The 22,376-nt window shown below is 48.2% G+C and overlaps 1 protein-coding gene across 3 annotated transcripts in view; it reads left to right on the top strand.

The window, feature by feature from the left end:
• The window catches only part of PLXNA4 (plexin A4), a 363,413-nt gene that overhangs the window by 78,832 nt on the left and 262,205 nt on the right, over positions 1–22,376 (top strand). Inside the window, exon 3 of one of the 3 annotated variants that reach the window (XM_039243570.1) lies at positions 14,066–14,082. The exons of the other annotated variants lie outside the window; for them this stretch is intronic. Within the exon in view, the coding sequence (XP_039099501.1) occupies positions 14,066–14,082 (17 nt within the window). The remainder of the gene's footprint in view (positions 1–14,065; positions 14,083–22,376) is intronic. 3 annotated transcript variants of the gene reach the window in all.

Here is a 22,376-nt window from a genome sequence, read left to right as displayed (position 1 = left end):
TCCACTGTGCTGCCTTCGTCCTCAACGAGGCCCCTCAGAGCCTTGTGCCTGTACTTTATGACATTTCTGTTTGGGGACCCGGGAGTCTGAGGCCACCAAGCAGAGTGAGCCTGGGCAGGAAGCCCACGGGCTGCCCTCTTGGCCTCCAGTGTGAAACAGGCTGAGCAAGTATAGCCCAGGGCCCCAGCCCAGGCGCACACACGATGCATGGTTTAATGGCAGGCGCAAATGAGAAGCAGGCTTCTGGAATTTGGCTTTGGTTCCTCGCTCTTCGTTTCCTCAACTGTTTCTTTCTTCTCTACGTTCCTTCCTGTTCTTCTCTCTCTTGGTTCTTTTTCTGCCTCCTTGCATTATTGCCTGGCTACAAGCCTGCCTCCCATTCAGCTTAAAAGCAGGTACCCCTGACCAACCAGATACCCAACTTGAGGTGAGATGGAGGGAGGAAGGTGGGGGAGGAGGGAGCAGAGCCCCATTGATTCCAGTAAATAGAAATTAACCCTTCCCTGGCCTGAGGAGGTCAGCCAGTCATTTCCTTCCCCTTCCCACCAAGGTCATAAAATCCGTTTTCTAACTTTTACCAATTCCCCTGTTAGTACCAGAAACACACAATTAGCTTTAAAAGTGTCTCCAAGCTGTGGCCAGTTAGAAATTTATGACTTTTTTTTTTAAAGCTTTCCTTTAAAGTGGCTAATTAGGTGTATTTCTCCAATGGTAATTTAAAAAATGCTAATTGGTCTACACTCTGGAAGGAGGAGAAAAAAACTTTCCCCTTTTATAATCTTGGCGCTAGGGAGACATAGAAGAGACTGACAAAGCCTGAGCAGTGAGAGCAGCCTCCAAGGACGGGGGCCAGGTGCGGGCCCTTGTCTGCATTTGGCAGCCAGGAGGAGGCCAGGGAGCATGGTTTTCTGTGTTCCAGACAGTTTCCTCGGGAAGGGGGGGCAACACAGTGCATCTGAAGAGGGCGGTGAGGGCAGGGCAGGGCCGCGCACCATATCTGGGTGCAGGGGGGCTCAGACACCAAACGCCTGGGGTGGGCCTGGGAGAATCTTTCACCGTGGCTTCTAAGGAGGATGATGGAGGGAAGGAGAGGGTGCGTGGAGGGCTCTCCCCGGCCAGGACTCACGTACCCGAGCCAGGACCCTGCGCTAGCACAGAGACTGACAGATGCCATAGGACCCGCTGGCAGAAAGCACCATTTGGGAGAGGCTGTTTATTCTAAGGACAGTTCCAGATTGAGTGTATAGGGGGCAGAGTCCATGGTACAATGTGTTCTCAAACTGGAGGTGAGGACGTTGCAAGGAACCCCAGGCCAGGAACTCTGAGGCGGGCGCAACCGACCTCCTGACATGCCAGGCAGGGTGGGGGCTACTCAGGGCTTGTGTCCCCGTGGGGCATGGAAAAGGCCTCAGCCTGACTGAGTGTCCTCTAGAGGTGCTGCTCCCGCCTGCCCCCAGCTAGGCAGCCAGCAGCTCCCCAGCTGCGTTCTCTTTCCTGCTCCCTCAACCGACCACAGCCTGCCTTAGGACTTGGGAGTTGGCAGTGGGTTTCTTGGAACTGCCTTTTCTCCAAAAGGAGCTCAGAGATGGGACTAAACACAGCCAAGGCGGCCTTGCAGAAGCAGCATGTGAATCCATAATGCTTGCATTTCCAAGGCGTGAAGTTGGAAGACAGGGGTCAAGTTTACCTCCTTCTTGCAGCCAGGAAGTCCAGAGACCCTGCAGAAGAGGAAGCCTGGGTTCCTTCCCTTCCCTTCCTTGCTTGTTCTCCTTGGGACAGCTGAAGTGGAACAAGCCTCCAAGGGCCAGCTCAGGGGACCGTGTGGGGACAGTGCAGTCCTGGGACACTGGGATGGGTGTGGGGGGTGCCCCGGGTGCTGTCCTGCCCAGCATGGAGGGGCAGGGAGGGTGTGAGCAGTGCATTCTCCTGGAGAGCCAGTTACGTTTTCCTCTTGGCCCAGACGCTTCCGTGCGTTGCTATGAGAATAATACAATTACGAAGACATAGGACAGGGATAAACAGAAAACATTCTGCAGCAGGGAGAGCGAGAAGGAGGGCCAGTGACAATCAGATATTTTGTTATCAGATCATTTCAGGGAGGAGTGGAATTCTTTAAAACCCTGTGCTTTTGCGGAAAAGAGGAGTGATGAGCAATTAAACAAATTACTCCATTTATTTTTCAACATTAGCTTTTATCAGGCATCTCTCACAGTTCACCTCCTCTCTTTGGCTCCATTACCATCTCTAGGACAGCCAAATGGAAGTGGGACTGGAGTCTAGCCCCAATTCTCTGCAGCCAGTGCCCTGCTCTGTTCATGGACTCAGTTTATCCATCAGTAAAGTCGGAGGGGGAAGTCTCTGCATTGTCTTCATAGCAGCAGGAAGGATCTGTTAGGGTGGGCGGGGCAGGCCCGAAGCCAGGCTCTGCACTTCCTAGCTGGTGAGCCAGGGAGGATCACTTTACCTTGTAAGCTTTGGTCACTTGGGAAAAACCAAATGAAATGCACAAATGTTGCAAGATGGAAATAGAGATTTGATGTAATTGTTACAAAAATGAAAGAAGATGATGGATGCAGAGAATCTAGCACAGTGCTGGGAAGGGGGAGCCCTCCATATGCAGCTTTACCTTATCACTGACTCTTCTTAGAGAACTCCACCGTGTTCACAGGGAGGCTGAGGAGGATAAACAAAGCTCAGGAGTTATGGAAAGAATTCTGAGCCACCCGGAGGGGCAGGGCTGATGATAAATGTTCTTAATTTGAACCTACCGCATGATCTGTTTTATTCTCCCTGCCTCTGCAAGGCTGATGAGGTGGAAAGGTCTGTCTCCTTTGGCTAAGGGAGGGTCTGCCTGAGGTTCCCACCTTCAGTGGTTTCCCAAGGTGCTGGGCCACTTGGTTCATCCATCTTCTGGAATGTCCAGAATTACTTAACCTTTTGGACCCTCTGTCCGATGGGGTAATAATACCCACTTTACAGGGCTATTATGGGGATTAAGAGAGCTAATGTATGGCCAAAAGCTCCTGGAACAGGGCTGGGGTCTTGGAAAGCACTCAGTGAATGCTACTTCTCTTCCCTCTGCAAACCCAATAACCAATTAATCAGCAACTGGACATTGGACTATGCACATCACTAATTAGTATGAGCCATAAAGGAGACGGAAAGGAACAAGAGCCAGGCCATTAGATAGGACCAACGTGCATCCGTCTCCAGATGGGCTTCTGATGGACAATTAGGATGACTCCTTACTATAAGGCTGCTTAGACTATGCACACTTCATAGCTTCTAGAGGGAGACAAACATGTTTTTGATCTCAGCTTTATGATATATCAGCTGTATGACTTTGGGCTGATCACATATTCTCTCTGTGCCTCTTTTTTTTTTTTTTTAAACTTTAAAAAAAAATTTTTTTTAATGTTTTATTTATTTCTAGGAGAGAGAGAGAGACAGCGTGAGCAGGGGAGGGTCAGAGAGAGAGGGAGTCACAGACTGAAACAGGCTCCGGGCTCTGAGCTGGCAGTCAGCACAGAGCCCGGCGCGGGGCTCGAACCCACGAACTGAGAGATCATGACCTAAGCGAAAGTCAGACGCGTAACTGACTAAGCCACCCAGGCACCCCTCTCTGTGCCTCTTTATATTTGTCCATATAGGAGGAGGATTAAGTATCATTGTGGATGGAGAATACCACCGAGCCCCAAAAGATACAAATTTTCTCCCCTTCCTCCTCCCTGAGTTGGGATCAGTTTGGTCTGTGTAAGGTCCCCGTTGTTCTGCAGTAAAGTCAAAGTCTTCGGATCACATATGTGCACCGCCACGCATGGCGATGAGTGCAGGGGTTACTAGTTTATCGTTGTTCCCTAGCCCCTCAGATAGGGCTTGGCATACCGTGAGGACTGAAAGCATTCAGTGACCAACTGAGTGAATTGGTTCCCAAGGTATCAGCATTTGTCTGTAACCACAGGTGTATGTTTAACAATGACTTCCCTGTGAAAGGCTCAGAGCCCTTTGAAGACATTGCCTCATTGTGGGGAAGATTTTAGAGGCATTATTTGATCTACTTCACAAAGGAGGAGGCCGAGCAACAGAGAAAGACAACAGCATGCCCAGGTCACAGGGAGGCAGTGGTGTATATGACACCTGAGTCCCAGGCCTGGACTGTGGTGCTTTTTGTAGTAAATCAATTGGTGTCTCAAAAAAAGAGGTTCTGATATTCTCCCGGGGGGATTTCCAGGGGTCATTTGGGATACTAGGAAACAGACTATGACCCTGACACTAATTACGCTAATAATAATATTTATGATTATTATTATTATCATTTTGAGCACGATATTCTAAGCTTTGTGTTAGATATGCTGAGCCTTTCAGTTCATTTTTACAACAGGTATTATATTATAAAGTCGATATTTTCATTTTATAGATGAAGCTCGGGTTAAAACCTGTAGCTAATGAAGTGAAAAAGCAGCTAAGATTTAGATTCAGGGGTGTCATAAATAAAGCCTGCCCCCTCTCCCTGATACCGCAGTAACCAAGAGCCAGAGGGTGAGCAGGACTGGGTGATATTCAGTGGACACAGAATAGATGAGGAGATGGATACCGCTAGGAGGAAAGATGAAGAGTTTGTCTTGAATTTTGTCATGTGTTAAAACTTGACAAAGGCCCAGTTATCCCCTTACTTCCTAGGGAATTGAGGGACTCATCTTTTAAAAGTCAGTGTTCACTTATTTGGCCTTAAGAAGGAAGGAAATTCTGGCACATGCTACAACATGGACGAACATGGAGGTACATCACGCGAAGTGAAACAAGCCAGACACAAAAGGACAAATACCGTATGATTCCACTCCTATGATACCTAGAGTCGTCAGTCCATAGAAACCGAAACTAGAATGGTGGTTTCCAGGGGCTGAGGGGAAGGCAGAGGGGGACTTGTTATCTAATGGGTACAGAGTTTCAGTTCTTCAAGGTGAAGAGAGTCCTAGAGATTGGTTGCACAACAATGTGAATGAGCTTAACGCTACCGCTTAAAAATGGTGACAGTGATGGGTTTTATGTTATGTATGTTTTACTACAATTTAAAAAGTGAGGCTTCTCATTCCTATTCAAATACTCAGAAGTGAGGGGCCTTTTGTTGTGCTAGAGCCTCTTGGGGGACATCCAAGACCATGTGGCTTTAGGTTAGGTGATGGAGCAGTGGTTGGCTAACGCCCAAGGGTAAGCATTGAGGAACACTTGGGGATGAGCCTCGGGAGTAGACTGTGTACATAAGCCAAGAAAGTGCTTGGAAAGAGCAGAGTCTCCCTCCCTTTCCACTGGACCAGCAGCTTCTGGAAACTACTGGCTCACAGTCTTAATGGAGAAGATAAGCAAGCAAAGAGACATTTCAAGGACGTGTGAGAAACCTGTAACATAGAAAACACATTTTCTCTAAAGAAACCATTCAGGGAAACAGGGGCAAATAATGAAATATGTTATAACTCAGACTAACATAGAGGCTGTAGGTCAACATGAGCTTGACCTTGGCTCGTGGGCAGCTATGGCAAGCTTGTTGGGACTCCCTATGCCCCAACCTCTCTATTGACGCCAGAACACTTGAAGAAAAGAATTGGCAGCACGCCATAAATATCGGTGACATCGTCTGGGCTACAGGTTGGCAAATGATGACCCTCAGGGTAAATCAGGATCACCTCCTGATTTTGTATAGCCTGTGAGCTAAGAATGGTCTTAATGTTATTTAATGGTTTAAAAAAAATCAAAAGAATATTTCAGGACACATGAAGATTAAATAAAATGGGCCTTTTAGTGCACATAAGTAAAGTTTTATTGGAACATGGTTACACTTGTTTATGTATTGTCTGTGGCTGCCTTCATGTGGCAATGGATGGCAGAGTTGAATGATTGTGACAGATAATATGGCCTGCAAAGCTGAAAATATTTCTTGTCCACCCTTTACAGAAAAGTTCGTTGACCCCAGTCTAGTCTAGTATTTTTTTCCAAACTGTGGGTCACAACTCATAAGTCAGTCTTGAATCAACTTAGCGCAACATGATCAGTATTAAAAATAAGTTTTACAAAAATAGAACAATGGACAGAAAATACTAGAGTACAATCACTTGTTGTAAGGCTAATTTCTCCTTACACATTTTTTTTTTTACTTTCCTTAAGCTTTTATTTAAGTGAAATATGAATGGATATACCACTCATGATGAGAACTGTTTTTCTTATTTATAAGTCTTGGTGAAAATGTTGGAAAGCTATCGGTCTAGGTGAACGTAGGAAATTTACTATCATTCACCTGGGTATCTGCGATAAGATTTGGATGCAGGCCTCTCAGTGACCTCGGCTCAGGAGCACAGTAGTCTGTTCCTATAGCCCAGGCTCAAGCTAGGCTGCTGGGTGCAGGATTCTTCATGGCAACCCCCCTAGCACCCCACCCCCGCCCAACCCCAGAGCACAGTTGTCAACAATGGCCGAGATGTGACCCCAGGTAGGGATTTTCCCTTGTTTCCACCCAATTTTCTCCCCCTTGAAGAGGAAGGTTCCCTTTACCCCCAGAGAGCAAAGAATGAGGAATGCTCACTGCTGGACAGAAAAAGAAAAAAACAAGCAAGACCCAGGACCAAGGGTATGTAGCTCCTTTACTGACCTCTTCAATTGACGACCGATATGCAGTGATGAAGGACAGCTCTTGTGCAAGGTGACAAGAGGCAAGATCTGAGAAGCCTTTGTGTTTACAAACATATTGCCAGAAAAGTCACGGATATAATTGAAAAACATCAATAGTGATCAATGGGAATGAATCGCTGGCCCAGCCATTAGAAAGGAACAGAGATGCAGGCATGGAGGAAGTGAGGGGGAAGAATCTATTACTACCCTCCTCCTCCCTCCTCCTCCTCCCCCTCCCTTTTTCCCCACCCTCCTGACCTCACCCTGTCCCTTTTCCTTTCCTTCTGCTCCTCTGCCCCCTCATCACTGCCCATTTTTCTTAATGCAATGGAAGGAAAACCATTGATTTGCACGAGAGCATTTGCCTTGATCTTAGAGACAGAATGAGAACAAGGCTACCTGCTTTCCCCTTCCTCTCTCCCAGCTGTGCCCAGTGTGTCTGTTGAATTTCAAATAGTGAATCGGTGAACAAGTGTGTAGCCAAACTTCATATTCTCAAAGCCATTAACTCTGGGCGTCCTCCATAAAGGCCTTAGATGACCAGGTAACCACGGTCATTGTAATACAACATGCTTTGTCTGAAACAGACTATTCCAGGTCTTAAAAGCTAAGCTGGGTTGGGTCCATCCTGATCCTGAAACTTTTGGAAGGCCAAGGAGGCTTGTTCATCAGGAGGCTTTCAACCATCACATCATGATGAAAAACAGACTGTGGTCTCCTTTAAATTAGCAATCAATAGGGGAGGATTCCAAGAACTTGTGGTGAATTTTATTGTAGTCTGAGAGACCGGTGTAGACATATGGTATGGTGAATCTAGTAGGTAAGATGAATGAACCTGGATGGACAATGAAGAGAAACTTTCTTAAAGTTCAAGTCACTTTAGGACCTTGAGAAAGGGTCTAATCTTTCTTTAATAAAATATAATAAAAGTGATAGCAGCAGCAAGAGGGTGGCTAGGTGCTGCTTACAGGGCTACAGGGGAGTTGGAGAGCCCTGGTGTCTGGGGGCAGGGTTGGCTGGGTGCTTTGACTATGGGTAATCACTAAGATTCTGTCAGTATCCAGAATCTGCCATGCTAAATTGGCTCAAAAGGTATCAAACATGAGGAACAATGGATTAGGGGAATTTTATCCAAATAAAACAAAATGACCAAGAAAGACAGACTTTCAGAGGATGAGTACCAGGCAATTACAGAGAAAGTAGTGCCCCCATAGAAATGAAAGAGAGATTGGGGACACAAGAAAGAGAACAGAGACTCAAGGACCAAGGAGCATGTAAGTTATCGTCCCTGGGGATTAAACAATAGCAGACTGGGTATGAGCCGGAGTAACAGGTTTAGTGCCAATGGGCTCCCTCCTTCTCTCCTTCTCTCTCACTCTCTGTGTCTCTCTCTGTCTCTCATTTATTTATTCTTCCATTATATTGGTTGTTTATTATATATGCCTGGCATTTTCCTGCACATTGGGAGAAAGATTTAAAAGATACAGAATTAAAATCTCTACCCTCGAGGAATTTGTGAGCTAAAGCATTACCTCATTCCTTATCTACAGGATGAAGTCTATATTCTGACATTTCTCATTCTGTCTCCAAACAGTTTTATCATTTAAATGGCTAAATATGGAATTTGAGGGAACACGATGGAGCAAGGATCTAGAGACAGGCAAAGGAGGAGCCCCAAACCCAAGTGCAGCCCCTCTATGAGGGCAGAGAACCAGCTTCTTTACATAGAGGAGAAAATAATGCCCAATAATGCCTTCAGATGAGGGGTATCTTTTGCCATTTCATCTCCAGCTATCAGAGGCTCCCCGATAGCCCCGGTCAGTAAGTGAGATGTCAGGAGGATGGATTAGCTGTGCACAAGGAGATAGGTAATGATCTCTGAGGCCAGAAGGGAAGCAGGGGTCCCTGTAGAGTGGTCATAAACTTAGCCTAAGAGAGAGTCTGCGGATTTCTAGTGCAGGCAAAACAGCTATCTAGCAACTTCCCCTTGCAGAGACACAAACCCTTTCTTTGTCCTGATTATCACCTTTAATGTTGGGCTCTGAATTGCACTTGAATTTGTTCCATATTCTGAGACAGTTTCCCCTTGCAGTGGTTTGTGGAGAGGCACCTGTGCATGTGGGGATAGCAGTGTGTGGGAGGTGGGGATGTGGCACCATCTATAAAGTGGTTAAAGGACTCTTTGACAGATGTCATCCATCCAACCAACCAGTCATGGGTTTACTTGAGAAGTGTTTACTGACTGGCCACAGTATGCCCTAAGCCATATAGGAACAGAGTAGAGAACAGAGTCCTACTTGGCTGCTTCCCAAGCTCCAGTTTTGCCACTTATCTTTCCAATGGCTGCTCTTTTACAAAAGGCCCAACTTCTCATTCTTGGAGAGCCTTGTGCCATCACAAGAAGGGAAGATTCAGCATTAGGGGTAATGACTTGATTGCTCCCAAACAAAACCTACCTGTTGGGAGTCAGAATGTGAGATAAATGATGAAAATTGTCTTAGCGTACACATCTCAAGAGAAAATGGGAAGGGCCCAGGGTGACAGGCTGGGTGGGAAGAGAAGAACCCTGGTCTTTACTGACCGTGTGACCCAGGACAAGTGACTTCCCTAGTGGTCACTGGCCTCAATTGTAATGAGAAGGGGATGGACATTCAAATCCACAAGTCTCTTTCTTCTGTGATGTTGGGTGAAGTCTCACCTGTTAGTGATGCTGACCTACTGATCTTTGTCTTACTGCCCTCACTCTCTTCTCTCCTTGTTGCCCCATTTCTTTTCCTTTCTAGATCTGATCAGCTCACATGTCATTACAGTCCTTTTCCTGAAGGGCATCCCATCTTGCCAATGTTTTGCACGGTCCTCTCACTTAGCACCATCCAGTAACACTCTCAGGAATGACGGCAATATTCCCATCTGCTCTGGTCACTATGGCAGCCGCTAGCCACATGTAACTATGAAGCCCTTGAAATGGTGGCTAGTGTGACTGAAGCACTGGATCTTAAATTTCATTTAATTTTCACTTAACACATGTGTCTAGTAACTACCTTACTGCACATCACTAACCTCTGTTCCCAACAATCCTGGGTCATTATTGTGTTTGTCTATTTATTTCTTCTTATGTCCCCAGTTAAGAGCTTGCTATCTGTAGTCTAACTTCCTTAGCTTGAACCCTCATGACCACTCATTAGCTGCAGGACCTTGAGCAATTTACTTAACTCTTCCAAGCCTCAGTTTCCTTGACTGTAAACTGAGGGTACTTAGTAGTCCTACCTGCTAGGATGGTTGTGACCATTAACCTGAGAGTGAATGTAGATCATTTAGCACCATGGCTGGCATTCTGTAAATATTAGCTGAGAAGAAGGAGGAAGAGGAGGAGGAAGAGGAAGAGAGGGGGATATATTTCCATCCTTTCTCTTCTATTAGAGTGAAGTCTTGAGGACTAAGACTGTCTAACTTTGAGTTACAACCACTTAGCATATGGAGACAATCCCATGTCTCCCTGGGCTCACATAGGTCTCCTTTTTATTTGATTCCTATTTTCCCTTCCCAGCTGCCAGCTCTCCCCATACCTCTGTGCTCTGTACCAAGTCAGAGTCAAGTCTTCTAACCCCACCTACCCTGTGAGCTGAGAGACCGCCAGCCCGCCCTCACACACGTATGTGTGCACATGTGCGCCCACTCCTTCCCAAGCAGTTGGACCTGGGATTTCATTCCTTCAGACACATCTGTGTCTCCTGTCTCTGGCTCTTCCTCCTCTGGGCGATGGGGAGCAGGGTGATGACCCCATTAATTCTAGGCAGGCCCTTGTTGCTCTGTAGGTCTCCCACTCCCTTCAGACCTCGCCTCAGGCCCACCCGATCTCCCAAGTGACACCTCTCAATCCTGCCCCAGGAATCAGATGTCTAAATAGCAAATGAAAGATTAATGCCAGTGGCCAAGATTGGGATGTGAATAATTTAAAGGGAAGAATAAGAGCCAGCTCTGCTTACTTCCAGGGCCGCCTGGGCAGAGGTCAGGGAGGGGATAAGGGCCAACTTCGGGCCAAAGTTAGAGGTTGTGGATCCTAATGAATTGACTGGGGAAGGATTTGTTGTCATTGACATTGGGAAGAATTTGTAGTTACAACCAGAAAATGGGTTCTTTGGCATTCTTACTGATACAAGCACTACGGTTTTCATGAGGAATGTGGACAGTTTTCCAAGTGGGGTGCCATGTTTCCACAGACACTGCAGCACCAGGAACCACCCATCGGATGAACACCCTGAGACCCAACGATGAGGACTCCTCATACCAGGGTCTCTGTTCTTGTTGCCTCCTTGAACATGTTGGGCTATGGGATTCCACATGGCTGGGATATTTGGTGGAATGCTTCATGGGGATATGGGCTTTGAGGTGAGGAGGGAAAAGTAGCCTAGTGTTTGTGAAATGAGCAGAGTTTTTACAGACAGTGTGGCTCTTGTCCAGGCAGAAAACCTCTGTGTGGATATTTTCCTCTCCTTGGTCTACCACCTCGGTCACCTCTCTGCTACCCCAGCCTCCTGTTAGGTTTACCGCAGTCTCTCCTCTGATGGTTTGGGGTTTGATAAATATTTTCCCCTCCGGAAGTCTTTAGCAGTGCAGCAAGAAGGTTACATGATGGATTCTCCCCATCACTTAATTGAAGCCATAAAAAATGGAAAGAGAGTTTCCAATAAACCTAACCATTACTCACTGGTGGATAGAGAGGGGATCCCAGAACCGGGCCCTGGGAGGCGCAGCTGGGAAGCCCTCCAGCTGAATGTCTATTATGATTATTAATCACAACGGCAACAGGGTTCATCTGCACAGAGCTTCTTAATGAACTTGGACTCATGTCCTTACAAGGTTGTAGCCATTATAACAGCCAGGCCTTTCTGTTCTAAATCCCTGAAGGCTTAGTTGACTGGGATGGATGTCCAAGGAGGAGCGTTTGTCCGGGTGCTCCCCAAATTATGAGATAATGTGTGGTTGTGTGTAGGCCTGAGCAGTGGAAGGGAGAAAGCCACATCCGCTGTGCCTGGGAGACTCAAGTGTTATTAGAAGTATGAAAACATGGCTTGTGGCTGGGCGCATGCTGTTGATGCATGCTGGATTAATGGTTACATGCTGTGCATGGTGTAGTGAGAGTTCTATCTGATGGGTGGTTGATAGAGGCGTGGGAGTGAGGCGTGTTCATGGTAATGTGTGTATACGCTTTAAAATAGCATCATCACTATGGGGATTCCATAACATTTGGTTTTTCTGGTAGGTGCTTTATAAGTAGGAAGACCCTGGAATTTGTTGTCCAAACTACATGAGCTTTGAAGGTAAAAGGGGGCATTATTATGATTTTGCCTAGACCACTCATATAAACCTGGACTGTTGCAGGCAACGAAAGATGTGTGGTAACTCCATGTACAAGGTACCACTGAATTGCTTAGGTGTGTTTTCCATTGAGTTTGACCTCTAGTTGGGTTTATGAGAGCGAGTCTGTCAAGAGTTTGAACTTCAAGGTGTGGGCAGAGGGTGGCCTCTGAGGCGGCATGATAATCACTGGCATCTTCCCTGATGGCTGCCACAGGGTGGGAAAAGCAGGCCCGTGGACCCTTCCCCGGGCTCGTTGCTCTAGCTTCAGAGATGTGCCCAAGCCTTGATACCTGAGGGACTTTGGCACCCACTCCAGAAACCCTGTGCACTTAAGATGGAAAGTGTGGCCAGTAAACCTGTGGGCTGCATACAACCTCACTGCACTGGGAGGGCTGAACTGACCCAACCCAGGGGATTTCAGTCTTGAGCCGCAGGTTTGCTGTGTATGCCTCCTGGGTCACAGTGCAGTGAGCCAGGAGCCAGACCTTGTTCCATTGTGGTTGGGTCCGCCATTGGCTTGTCCTGGGCCTCAGTTTACCCCTATGTGAAGCTCAGGGAAGAGCAGTATCTCCTAACAAGAGTATTCATGTTTAAGACAGCATTTGGGACGATCTGTGTAAGAGAAACTCATCTTCTTTTTTGGCTTCCTTCCTTCCTTCCTTTGTGGCCGCTCAACACTGCAGTTCTATTGTGTATCAGGTGACTTTGCCTTGAAAGACCCCAGACCTCTGTTCCCTGGAGTTCCTCCATATCAGCAATAATTTTCCACCCTACTGGCAAACCTTTGAGGTTTGGGAGAAAGGGAAAGGGGAGCCTTACCAGAATCTTGGCTGGTGTTTTCCACATGGAAGTTCCTCCCCAATGCCCTGGTTTTCTTTCCAGCTTGCTCTGTGACCCACAGCAGGCAGTGGCTCCCCACAATAATACCTAGAAGAGCTCTGCCCACGCAGCTTTCTGCAGAGGCTGTCTCTCCCACCTTCCCCCCGAAAACCAAGAATTCCCTGATGCCGCAAGCAACTAGATGTAAACAGACATTAATCCATCTGCAAAACCTCAACATGTCACCTGATCCCTATCAGGGCCTCATAATCGCCTCCAAGGAAGATCTTCTTCTATTAAAAAGCAGTTGCCCTCTCTGCTGGTAACACTAATAGATTTTGTGCGATATTTATATCAGACTTTGCTTTCAGCACATGAGATGCTGTCCCCTTCCTTCTGCCTGGGTCTCAGCCCTCAGTCTTTGCAGACATCTCTCACGATTTCACTTTCCTACAGGGCCTCTGGCTTGTTGAATGTTGTATCACCAGCACAGGAAGAGTGGCGTGTGCACAGGAGGCATGCAGTTTCCTCCATCTGTCCAATTCATTCACTCATTCATTCATTCAACAAGTGGGGCCAAGGTCTAGAGGGGGAGACAAGACCAAAAAAAATGACTAATAATAATAATAATAATGACAAGCAGTGATAAGGACTTTGAAAGGAATAAGTAGGGTTTTGAAACAGAGAGTAATCAGGTTTGGGTTCTACCTTGAGTGAATGGCAGGAATAGCCTCTCCGAGACCTAAAGAATGACAGGGTGTGGCCATCAGAGATAGCATAAAGGGGGGTGGGATTCTCTAAGCAGAGAGCTCCACTTGAGGGCTGGGAAGTGGGGAGAGAGCTGAGCTCCCTTAACTTGGGAAAAATTATGGATAGAACTTTTTGAAAGAGAGCATTTGTTGGGTTCAGAAAGATAGGGAGGAACAAGGCCACTTCAGACATGTCTGGATGTCAAGGCACTGGGGGATATGATTGGTGGGTAGAACTTGGGATCCATCCTACCCTAAACAGAAAGATCTAGAAGATGCAGAGATGAAGCCCCTGGAAAGTCTGTGTATGGAAACAAAGACTGAAGGTGGTGAAGAATGTAATCTGAATAAGGGATGCCAGAACTTCTGGTTCTCCTTTTCTGCTCACACTTTGACACACTGTTTGCTTGCGTCTTCTATTCCTCCATGTTTCTCAAGATGATGTAGCTACAAATAGGGCATCTGAACTCATACAGCTGTTGCTCCGACTGGGGTAGAACTTGCAATCAGGGCCCATCTAAAACCTCGCAATAAGTCAAGAAGACCCAGATTTCAATAACAGTCGTGATTGCAGTGTCAGCAATGGCCCCTTCTTACCTTCTGGGCTCTTTGGTGTGAGTAAATAGAAACCAGTTTAACTTGAGATAGATTTGGTGGTGAGAGCCAAGCCCATAAAATGCCCTTCAAAGGTTATGGTCTTGTCAATTAAGCATCAGAACAAGTTGTCGATGAGAGATGGCAGGGCTGAGGCCCAAGCAAGGTGGAGACGCGCCAGCGCACAGTCGGACGGGTGGGAGTAGCTTCATGGAACCGGGGGAAGTGTAGCCTATGCAGAGAGTCGCCTGGCTCCAGGAGAACTCGGGCCCCCATCTGCAGAGAGGGAGATGGGGGAATTGCCTGGACGGGAGGAGCGACTCGTTAATTAGAAGTTAAATGTCCTCCTGTCTCCACCAGATCTGAATACATTCAAGTGAAACCATATGAGCACAGCCCCATTTCTTTCATCCTCTCTCCGTTTCTAAACATTTCCTTGCCTTAAACCCCCTGTGTTCCTTTTTAATTCATGACAGCTAGATCATAGCACAGACAAACATAATTGGGGTGACAGCCGAGGCACCAGAACTTTTTCTACAAGACCCTGCTGAGGACTGGGCTGTTATCTCCTGGGGCTTGTGTCTGAGGTTTTGGCTCTGAGTGGAGTCCCCGTCCAGAAGGGATGCTAGCCCACAGGGAGAGGCTGGACAGACAGATGGATGGATAGACAGCCAGAAAGAGAAAGACAGGAGTCCAGGAAGATCCGTGGCATCCTTTGGCCCTCCTAATGGCAGTTAGTGAGAGTAGAAAATGATGGTGGACCTGGGGGCAGGGGTGAGTGCTTGGCAGAAGGCGATCCAGTCCCCCTCTTGGTACCTCTTTGCCCATCACTGTTGCCAGCCCCAGGCAGTAGAGACAGCGTGGTGATCCAACCCAAAACTTGTCCTTATTAGTTTTAAACCAAATCTCTCTGCAAGGATTTACAGTCCTAGCTTCTGTCAACCCAACGGGCTCAGTTCAGGAAGACGGGGCAGGAGAGGTGAAATTCAACACATTTTTCCACCAAGGGCATGAAGCCTACTGCTGGGTCAAGATCCTGATGGGGTGCCTGGGTGGCTCAGTTGGTTGGGCGTCTGACTTCGGCTCAGGTCATGATCTCATGGTTCATGGGTTTGAGCCCCGTGTCAGGCTCTGTGCTGACAGCTCAGAGCCTGGAGCCTATTTCAGATTCTATGTCTCCCTCTCTCTCTCTGCCTCTCCCCCACTCATGCTCTGTCTCTCTCTATCTCAGAAATAAACTATAAAAAATTTTTTAAAGGATCCTGAAGGCTTCCTGCTGGGCCAAGCATTGGCCCTTTAGGTGATGGATCTTAGGGAGGTCCTTAGGGACCCCCGTACCCAGCGGCTAGGGCGGATGTAGCAACCGGGGAGGTGTTGTAAGGCAATGGCTTCTTACCAACCAGTGTGGACATATTTCACTATGTAAACATCCAGGTGCATAACTGACTGAATGTCAGGTCTAGGAGCAAGACGTTTTCCCTCCAGCTTGTGGGAAAGATGGCCCAGGTCCAGAGAGAGCTACAATTACACGTAAATATACAAGTAAATATTCTACCCCAGAAGAGAGCTGAGAAATCCATTCATCCTCTCCTCCTGGGTGGGAAGCTAGTTCAGTATGTAGATTCTCCTCCTTTCCCCTCCCCTGTGAACTCTGCAGGTGCCACTGTGGGCTCACCAAGAGAGGAACAGACTCAAGGGGATGGCAGGTAACACTACCGAGGAACCGGAACTCAGAGGCCTGACATACAGCTTGTGAGGAGGTGCCCCCGTGCTCAAAACAGACCAAAAAAATCTGTGGAGTTTGGTCAAAGGGAGATGTCTGGGGGCCAGAGCTGTCGGAGGGAGTGTAGGCGGGGAGATCTGCCCCACTCCCAGCGTGGCTCATCCTGTCGCCTGGTCCCCGCCCTGGAGATCTGCTTCGGTGGGGCTCTTGGACAGGGAGACCCAGTGCTGAGGACCCACCTCCCCCAACAGTGATTCCTGGCTTCACGGCACAGCTGCCAGCGACCCCCTTCATCTAGGCGTTTGGCTCCGGATGTCTAAGCCCAAGGACACTGTGTCAGCACGTTTTGCTGCTAGCTGTGAGAGAGCAGCTATATCTTCTTGCAGAGCCTTCCAAGTCCATTGCTGGTCCGGATGATGATAGTATTTCATTCGTAAGATGGTTACACCTCTTGGGCCCCTTTCTGAGATCCCATTCTCAAATACAGGAGGGGGATATTTCAAGGCACCGAGGGTTAGAGCAGAGGGGGTTTTAAAGGTCCTGCGGCCCCACACACTCATTGTGGAGATGAAGAAGAGGGGTGCGGGCGTGACTGAGGTGGTCAGAATGGTCACATCATGTCCCTGAAGTGACTTGCAGAGGTGGTGGCAGAGATGTGACCAGCCCTTCCTGTTTATGACATACCTTTTGGTTGAAGTTTTAAAAAAGTTAAAAGAAAAGGTATTTTTTTTACTTGGAAAATACAGAAACATATAGAAGAGAGCACATACCCAGAGTGCTACCACCCACACCATTGTTAATATTCCCTTTCAATTTTTTAATACTAATTATTTCCCATAGTTAAGATTGTCGTATATTTTTTTCACTGAATAGCCCAGAAAGAAAATCATGTATGTGTGTGTATGTATATGTATGTATGTATGTGTATGTATTTTTATATGTCTCTGTGTGGGGGGGGGTGTATGATTTTATATGTATATAATCGTGTGTATACATACATGATTTTCTTTCTGGGCTATTTAGTGAAACATTGTAACTTAAGTAATTTCTCTACTTGTTATAAACTCTTCATAAACATAATTTTAAACCTGTGCTTAATATTCTATTATGTGAGTGTATCATAACTAACTTACCTGCTCCCATATTGTTTTATGTTTCAGTAACTTCTAATTCTAAAATTATAAATAATGCTAATATGAAAATGATTATGTGGAAAGGTTTGCTTTTCTTTTTTTTAAAAAAAAAATCCCTGTATTTCAGACTCTGTTTCCTTTGGCTGGAGTCCCAGAAGCGGTGTTTCTAGGTCAGAGTATAAACACATTAAGGATTGGCAATCTATTACTAAATTGTTCTCCAAAAGTATTGTTCCAATTTATATTTCCACTAGAAAGCTATGAAATTTTATTAAATCTTTGTTAATGTGACAGACAGTCCTCATTTCTTTCTTTTTTTTTTTTTGACAATCCTCATTTCTGATGTGAAAAATCTGTCTTCTAAGTTCAAGTGTGGCTGTGCAGTAACAGAGACTTTGATGTGAATCAACAGTTGCACTGAACATTTTTGAAAATTTAAGAAAACCCTGAATCTACCCTAGAAAGCAAAGAATTGGCCCCATTTAGCCCAGTTGGCTAGAACCAGGTCCTAAAAGTGATGTCTACACCCCAGACCAGGATAGATGTGCTGACATAGCCCAAGGAATAGAGATAAAGCAGAGAAGATTGATCTCCAAGAGGCCTTTTAGAATGAGCACCGGAGCAATCCTTGTGCTCACATGCACACACGCGTGTGTGTACACCATTATGTGTTATGTGCATGTGCAGATGTGTGTGTGTCCATATTTCTCAGCCCTGCTGTTCAGAGGTTGTCTGGGTCCTGGGGTGGGTCTGCCAGCCAGGGTCAGAGCATTTCGGCCAGCCTAGGGGAAAGGCCAGCTGAGCTAATGAGACCCTGCTCACGTCAGGGCCATCTGACAGGCAGGGGCTTCCTGGAACAAATAGGAATGTTAATGTCTGTCTCTCCACACCCACAGATGAAGGGCTGTCAGTGTAGATGTTTCTAGAGCCCCACCTCGCCTCTGCAGCTCTGTAAGGAACGTGAAGATGCTAGAAGTGAAGACCCCATGTGAGCTTTTTGCTTTTAATCTTTAGAGAAGGAGACAATGAGAAGGTTGGGTTTTCCCCTCAAGATGATCACCCACTCCATTTCAGTTCCCCTGGGATACCTCAGCCTCTCCTGCTCACACACGGGTGGGTGACCCTGCTCATTCTCATTCATGGGGAAGTTGTGAGGGGCCTGGGGGCCTGGGAGACAGAGCAGCTGAATCCTGACCCCGACTCTGGAATTCTGCGTGGCTCCAGGCCAGTCACCAGCCTCCCTGGATCGGGCTCTTCTCCGTGCAGAGTAGGACGGACTGCATTAGGTGGACACTAGACCTTGGCCTGAAGCTTTATATATTTGTAATATGATAAAAAAAATCAAGTATGCCTAAATGAGTGACATTTTGGCCAGAAGGGAGCAGCTGCTCTGAGCCCAAGAGGCCAGAGGAGTGGTCTGTCCTGTAACTCATGTGTTCAGGAAGCTCTTGGGGGCCATCAAAGAGCAGGAACGAGAGGTGAGGGTGAAAACCTGGCAGACTAGAAAGGGCCTGGGTCCCTGCCGTCCTAAAACACTCAGAAGTGAGGGGGAAGAGTGTAACAGGTGGGTGACAGCCTGCAGTTTTGAAGGCGCTCTGGGACAGCGTCAGTGACTTACCTAAGGCTGCTTCGTTCGTATCCCACCAAGAAGGTACTTGGAACACTGTGTGGCAGGAGGCGTGTGCCTCCCTTTCAAATGAGGCAGCTTCTGTGTGTGCTGAGAATTAGTCATCGGCGCGACAGAGGGACCGCTGTCCTTGCTGTGGCCCAGGCAGCAGGGAAGACTTTCTCACCCTGCTGATTAGTCCTAGAAACATGTGGTCTCTGCACTTGTCAAGCAGTCTGTCCCTCTGCAAGATGGAGTCATTGTGTTGTAGCCTTGGGAAGTCCTTGTCACGTCCCCGCCTCTCAAACAGTGCTTCCAAAACTTAGTGTGCCGCTAAGTCCAGTACTAGTGGGCTGTGACCAACAGTTTAAATAATGGAAAAGAGTAAGAAAATAGAGTGCACTGCAGGTAGCAAGGGTAAGGCTGGTCTACCTGAAAATTTTTTGTTTTATCCTGGATTGCAGCGAGTGTACGATCTCATGGGTAGGTCTGGATCCTCCACAGGATGGAGGATCTGAGGGAGAAGGATGCTGGAGGCTCTGCATCTATCTTCACAGTGTATATTGTGTGCCACGTGGTACGTGTGGTGACAGCCAGAAATACCACCTGGCTAGGGGGTCTGGGGAGAACACCCAGCCCCCTGCATCCTGGCTTTGTGGCCCAGGCTTCTGGCTCAGTAGTCTTGCTGTACCACTGCCCATTACCTCCCCCTCCCCTGGGATGACAAATATCTGTCACCAATCCTTTCCAGGCCAGCAAGCAGCTGGGACCCTCTAATTCCCTTTGTCCCTGCTCCTCTGGCTGTTTTCAAGCCCGAGGAGATTGAATCAAGGAGGAATAAAATCAGAGAGAAGCAGCCGCTCAGCATCTCCTGGTGAGTCCACGTGGCAGGGATAGAGCCCCGGTACCTGGAACTTAATAACTAGAAGGACCTATATGAGCAGCCTTGTCCTGCCCCATCATTTTGCAAGGAATCCGATACTCTGTGACATGATGGGCAAACAGTTAGTGGTGGTCAGTTTCAAACCCAGGTTCTCGATCAGCGAATCTCATGCGCTATCCCCACGTGCTGTCTTCATCCTGCTGAAAGTGTCATATCTCAGCAAATAGCTTCTGAGAGCTTTGGGGTGAAAACATACATCCCTGAGAAGGGAATGTGAATAACACTCCTGCCTGCCCCCCACACGCACCCACCCCCAGCTGCCCCTTCTGTCTCCCCTGGAAACAATCCAACCCCGGATGTTCTCTCAAAGCAGGTCTCAAAAAGTAGGACCAGCATTGGAGTAGCCAGAGGGGATGCTGGGGTGACGGGAGGCCCCTAGCATCCCTCCCTCTGCATTGCTCACTCATGGCAACCCCTGCAGCCCCATTGTCTTTCTGGGCCTCTGGTCTCAGCCATGACAGAGAGAGAGAGAGAGAGAGAGAGAGAGAGATTGAGAAAGAGAGTGAGAGAGAGAGGAGAAGGACAATGAGGAGGAAGAGGAGGAGGAGGAAGGACAGCAAGAACAACCACCATGTAATCAGAGTAGCGACCAGAGCCCTACACGGGGCACTGATCCAGGCTTGGCGCTGTTCCAAACCCTTTACATGAATTATCTCAATTAATCTTTATGCCCCCGTGAGGTAGCACCATTGCTCTCACCCCCTTTAAGCAGTAGACTGCACCAGGCACAGGAAAGTTAAATAATTCATTGTCACACAGCTCGTTAGCATCCCAACCAAGCAGTCTGGCTTGGTGGCCCCATTGTTAACCACTGCCCTGTACCGTGTGGCCACCCTGTTGCCCGGTTCGTGGCCAGGTGCAGCCAACGGGGCCTGAGCAGCCTCACTGGCCCTGCAGTGTCCCAATTCTGTCACCAGTGATGCCTGCCTGGTGCCTCCCAGGCTCAGGGCCTGTAAGCACTGGACTGCGACACAGGGTGAGCGGATGCAGGTCCCACTGCTATCTTTCTCTGGCCCTTCCTCCACCCCATGAGAGCCGGGGGCAGGCACCTTGTCCCCTGTTAGGTTCGATGGTGATGTTACTAGGGTGACTCTCCCAGAGTTCAGTGGAGGGGAGTCTTCTGAAAGATTTCTGGGGGTGTTTCCTGGAGTTTTGCAGGCCAGAACCCTGCGGAGATGTGGCATCGTGCGCATTATCAGGTCAGCCTGCTGGAGGGTTACATAAGGTGCAGGTTTCTCATGGAGCTAGTTAGGGTCAGGCCTCCAGGTGAATGCCTCCAGGTGAATGCGTCACGGAGTGCTTAGGGGCCCGTGGAAACAAAAGAAGTGAAAGAAATCCTCCTCTTCCCACCACCCACAGAGTCTAGGGTGATCCTTGCTGCTCAGAATTGACAGTCAGCTACAGAGCCCTCCCCCAGCTCCGCTCTGTGAGCCCTGAGCCTCCCAGAGGCTTCCCGAGTCCAGCCCACAGGGAGGAGAGCATATCTACTGTGAACTTACCCCCGCTGCCCCAGGAACAATGAAGGCCTCTGCCAAGAAGGGACAGTGGCCCCTGAAAGTTTGCATGGTGGTCAGTGGCCACCTTCCCCCTTACTCCCTCGGGTTCTGTCTCCCCCCCCCAACCCCCCGCCACAAGGATGCCTAAACACTCCCTTTCTCCTCTCTCCCACCCCCGCCCTCCCTCCCCACAAAGCAAAGCAACAGACCTACCTTTTAAACTTTGTATTCCTGTCATCACTTTCAGTGGGGATGTCAGTGGAGGAGGAGGTAGAAGAGAAAGAAGAAAAAAAGCCAGGAGAGAACAGAAGTCCCCATTTAAACCCAGGCCAGTGTGGGAATCCAGCTGACACAGCAAGAAAGCAAGATTAGTAAAAAGTGAGAGGGAGATGATTTATGTTTTATGCCTCAGGATCCACAGAAGACTTCCAGGTGTCACCCAGGCTGCCCAGCAGTCTGTAGCAGCAATTAGAGCTGGGGACTGTCCTGAAACCCCCGGCCCCTACCTGCCTGCTTGGTCCTAGGCTAATGCTTTCATTTGCTCCCATGTGCACAGGGGCTTCCAGAAGCCTCGCTTCCCTGCCTAATTTGTCTTTCTCAACTCTCCCCTTTGGGTGAAAACGACATGGCTTCCCCGATTGGGTGTCGGGCTAGTGGGAAACAGTGCATGGCCACACCTCGGGATGCCTGGGTCTAGAGCCACCGTCCCCTTTCTTGGGGCCATATCCACATGTTAAGGCCTCCAAACCCAGGGCAGGGATCTGGAAAGACCACCCAGTGTTCCCTCATCTCTCGTCTGAGCACTGTTTCCTCGGGTGTGGGTGTGGGAAGGAAAGTGGGGAGGCCCTTCTCTCCAGCTTTGAACCACACAGAGAGCAAGGAGAGCAGCTGACCAAGGAGAGGCTCAAGGTCAGGGGAGGAGACGTCTGGGTTTTGCACATGGACGTAGTGGCATTGGGTCAGCTGAGTGGTTTGTGTTTTGTTAACGAGCTCTTCTACACTAGCTCCCTGGATGGTGGGTCAGTGGGTAGGGGTGTTCAGCACAAGAGATGAAGCACCTGGGTCAAGGACACACACCTTGGCAGTTTGGCCAAGCTGCCGCTGGAGTTCACAGCCAGACTCATCGCATGCAAGGCCATGGTGCCTTCCTTGAGCATCTGATTGACCCAACAGACTGAGCAGTTTGAGAACAGCCTACCCTTTGCTCTGCATGCCATGGGAGGGCAGTGGTGGGTGCTACAAGGGAAGAAAGCAAGCTTTGAGAGGCACACTGGTGTTTCTGGCAGAGGGCG

This window comes from Hyaena hyaena, unplaced genomic scaffold, assembly GCF_003009895.1.
Source record: "Hyaena hyaena isolate Hyena2069 unplaced genomic scaffold, ASM300989v1 scaffold_8, whole genome shotgun sequence".
Classification (NCBI taxonomy): domain Eukaryota; kingdom Metazoa; phylum Chordata; class Mammalia; order Carnivora; family Hyaenidae; genus Hyaena; species Hyaena hyaena.
This window is presented reverse-complemented; position numbering and strand designations above follow the sequence as displayed.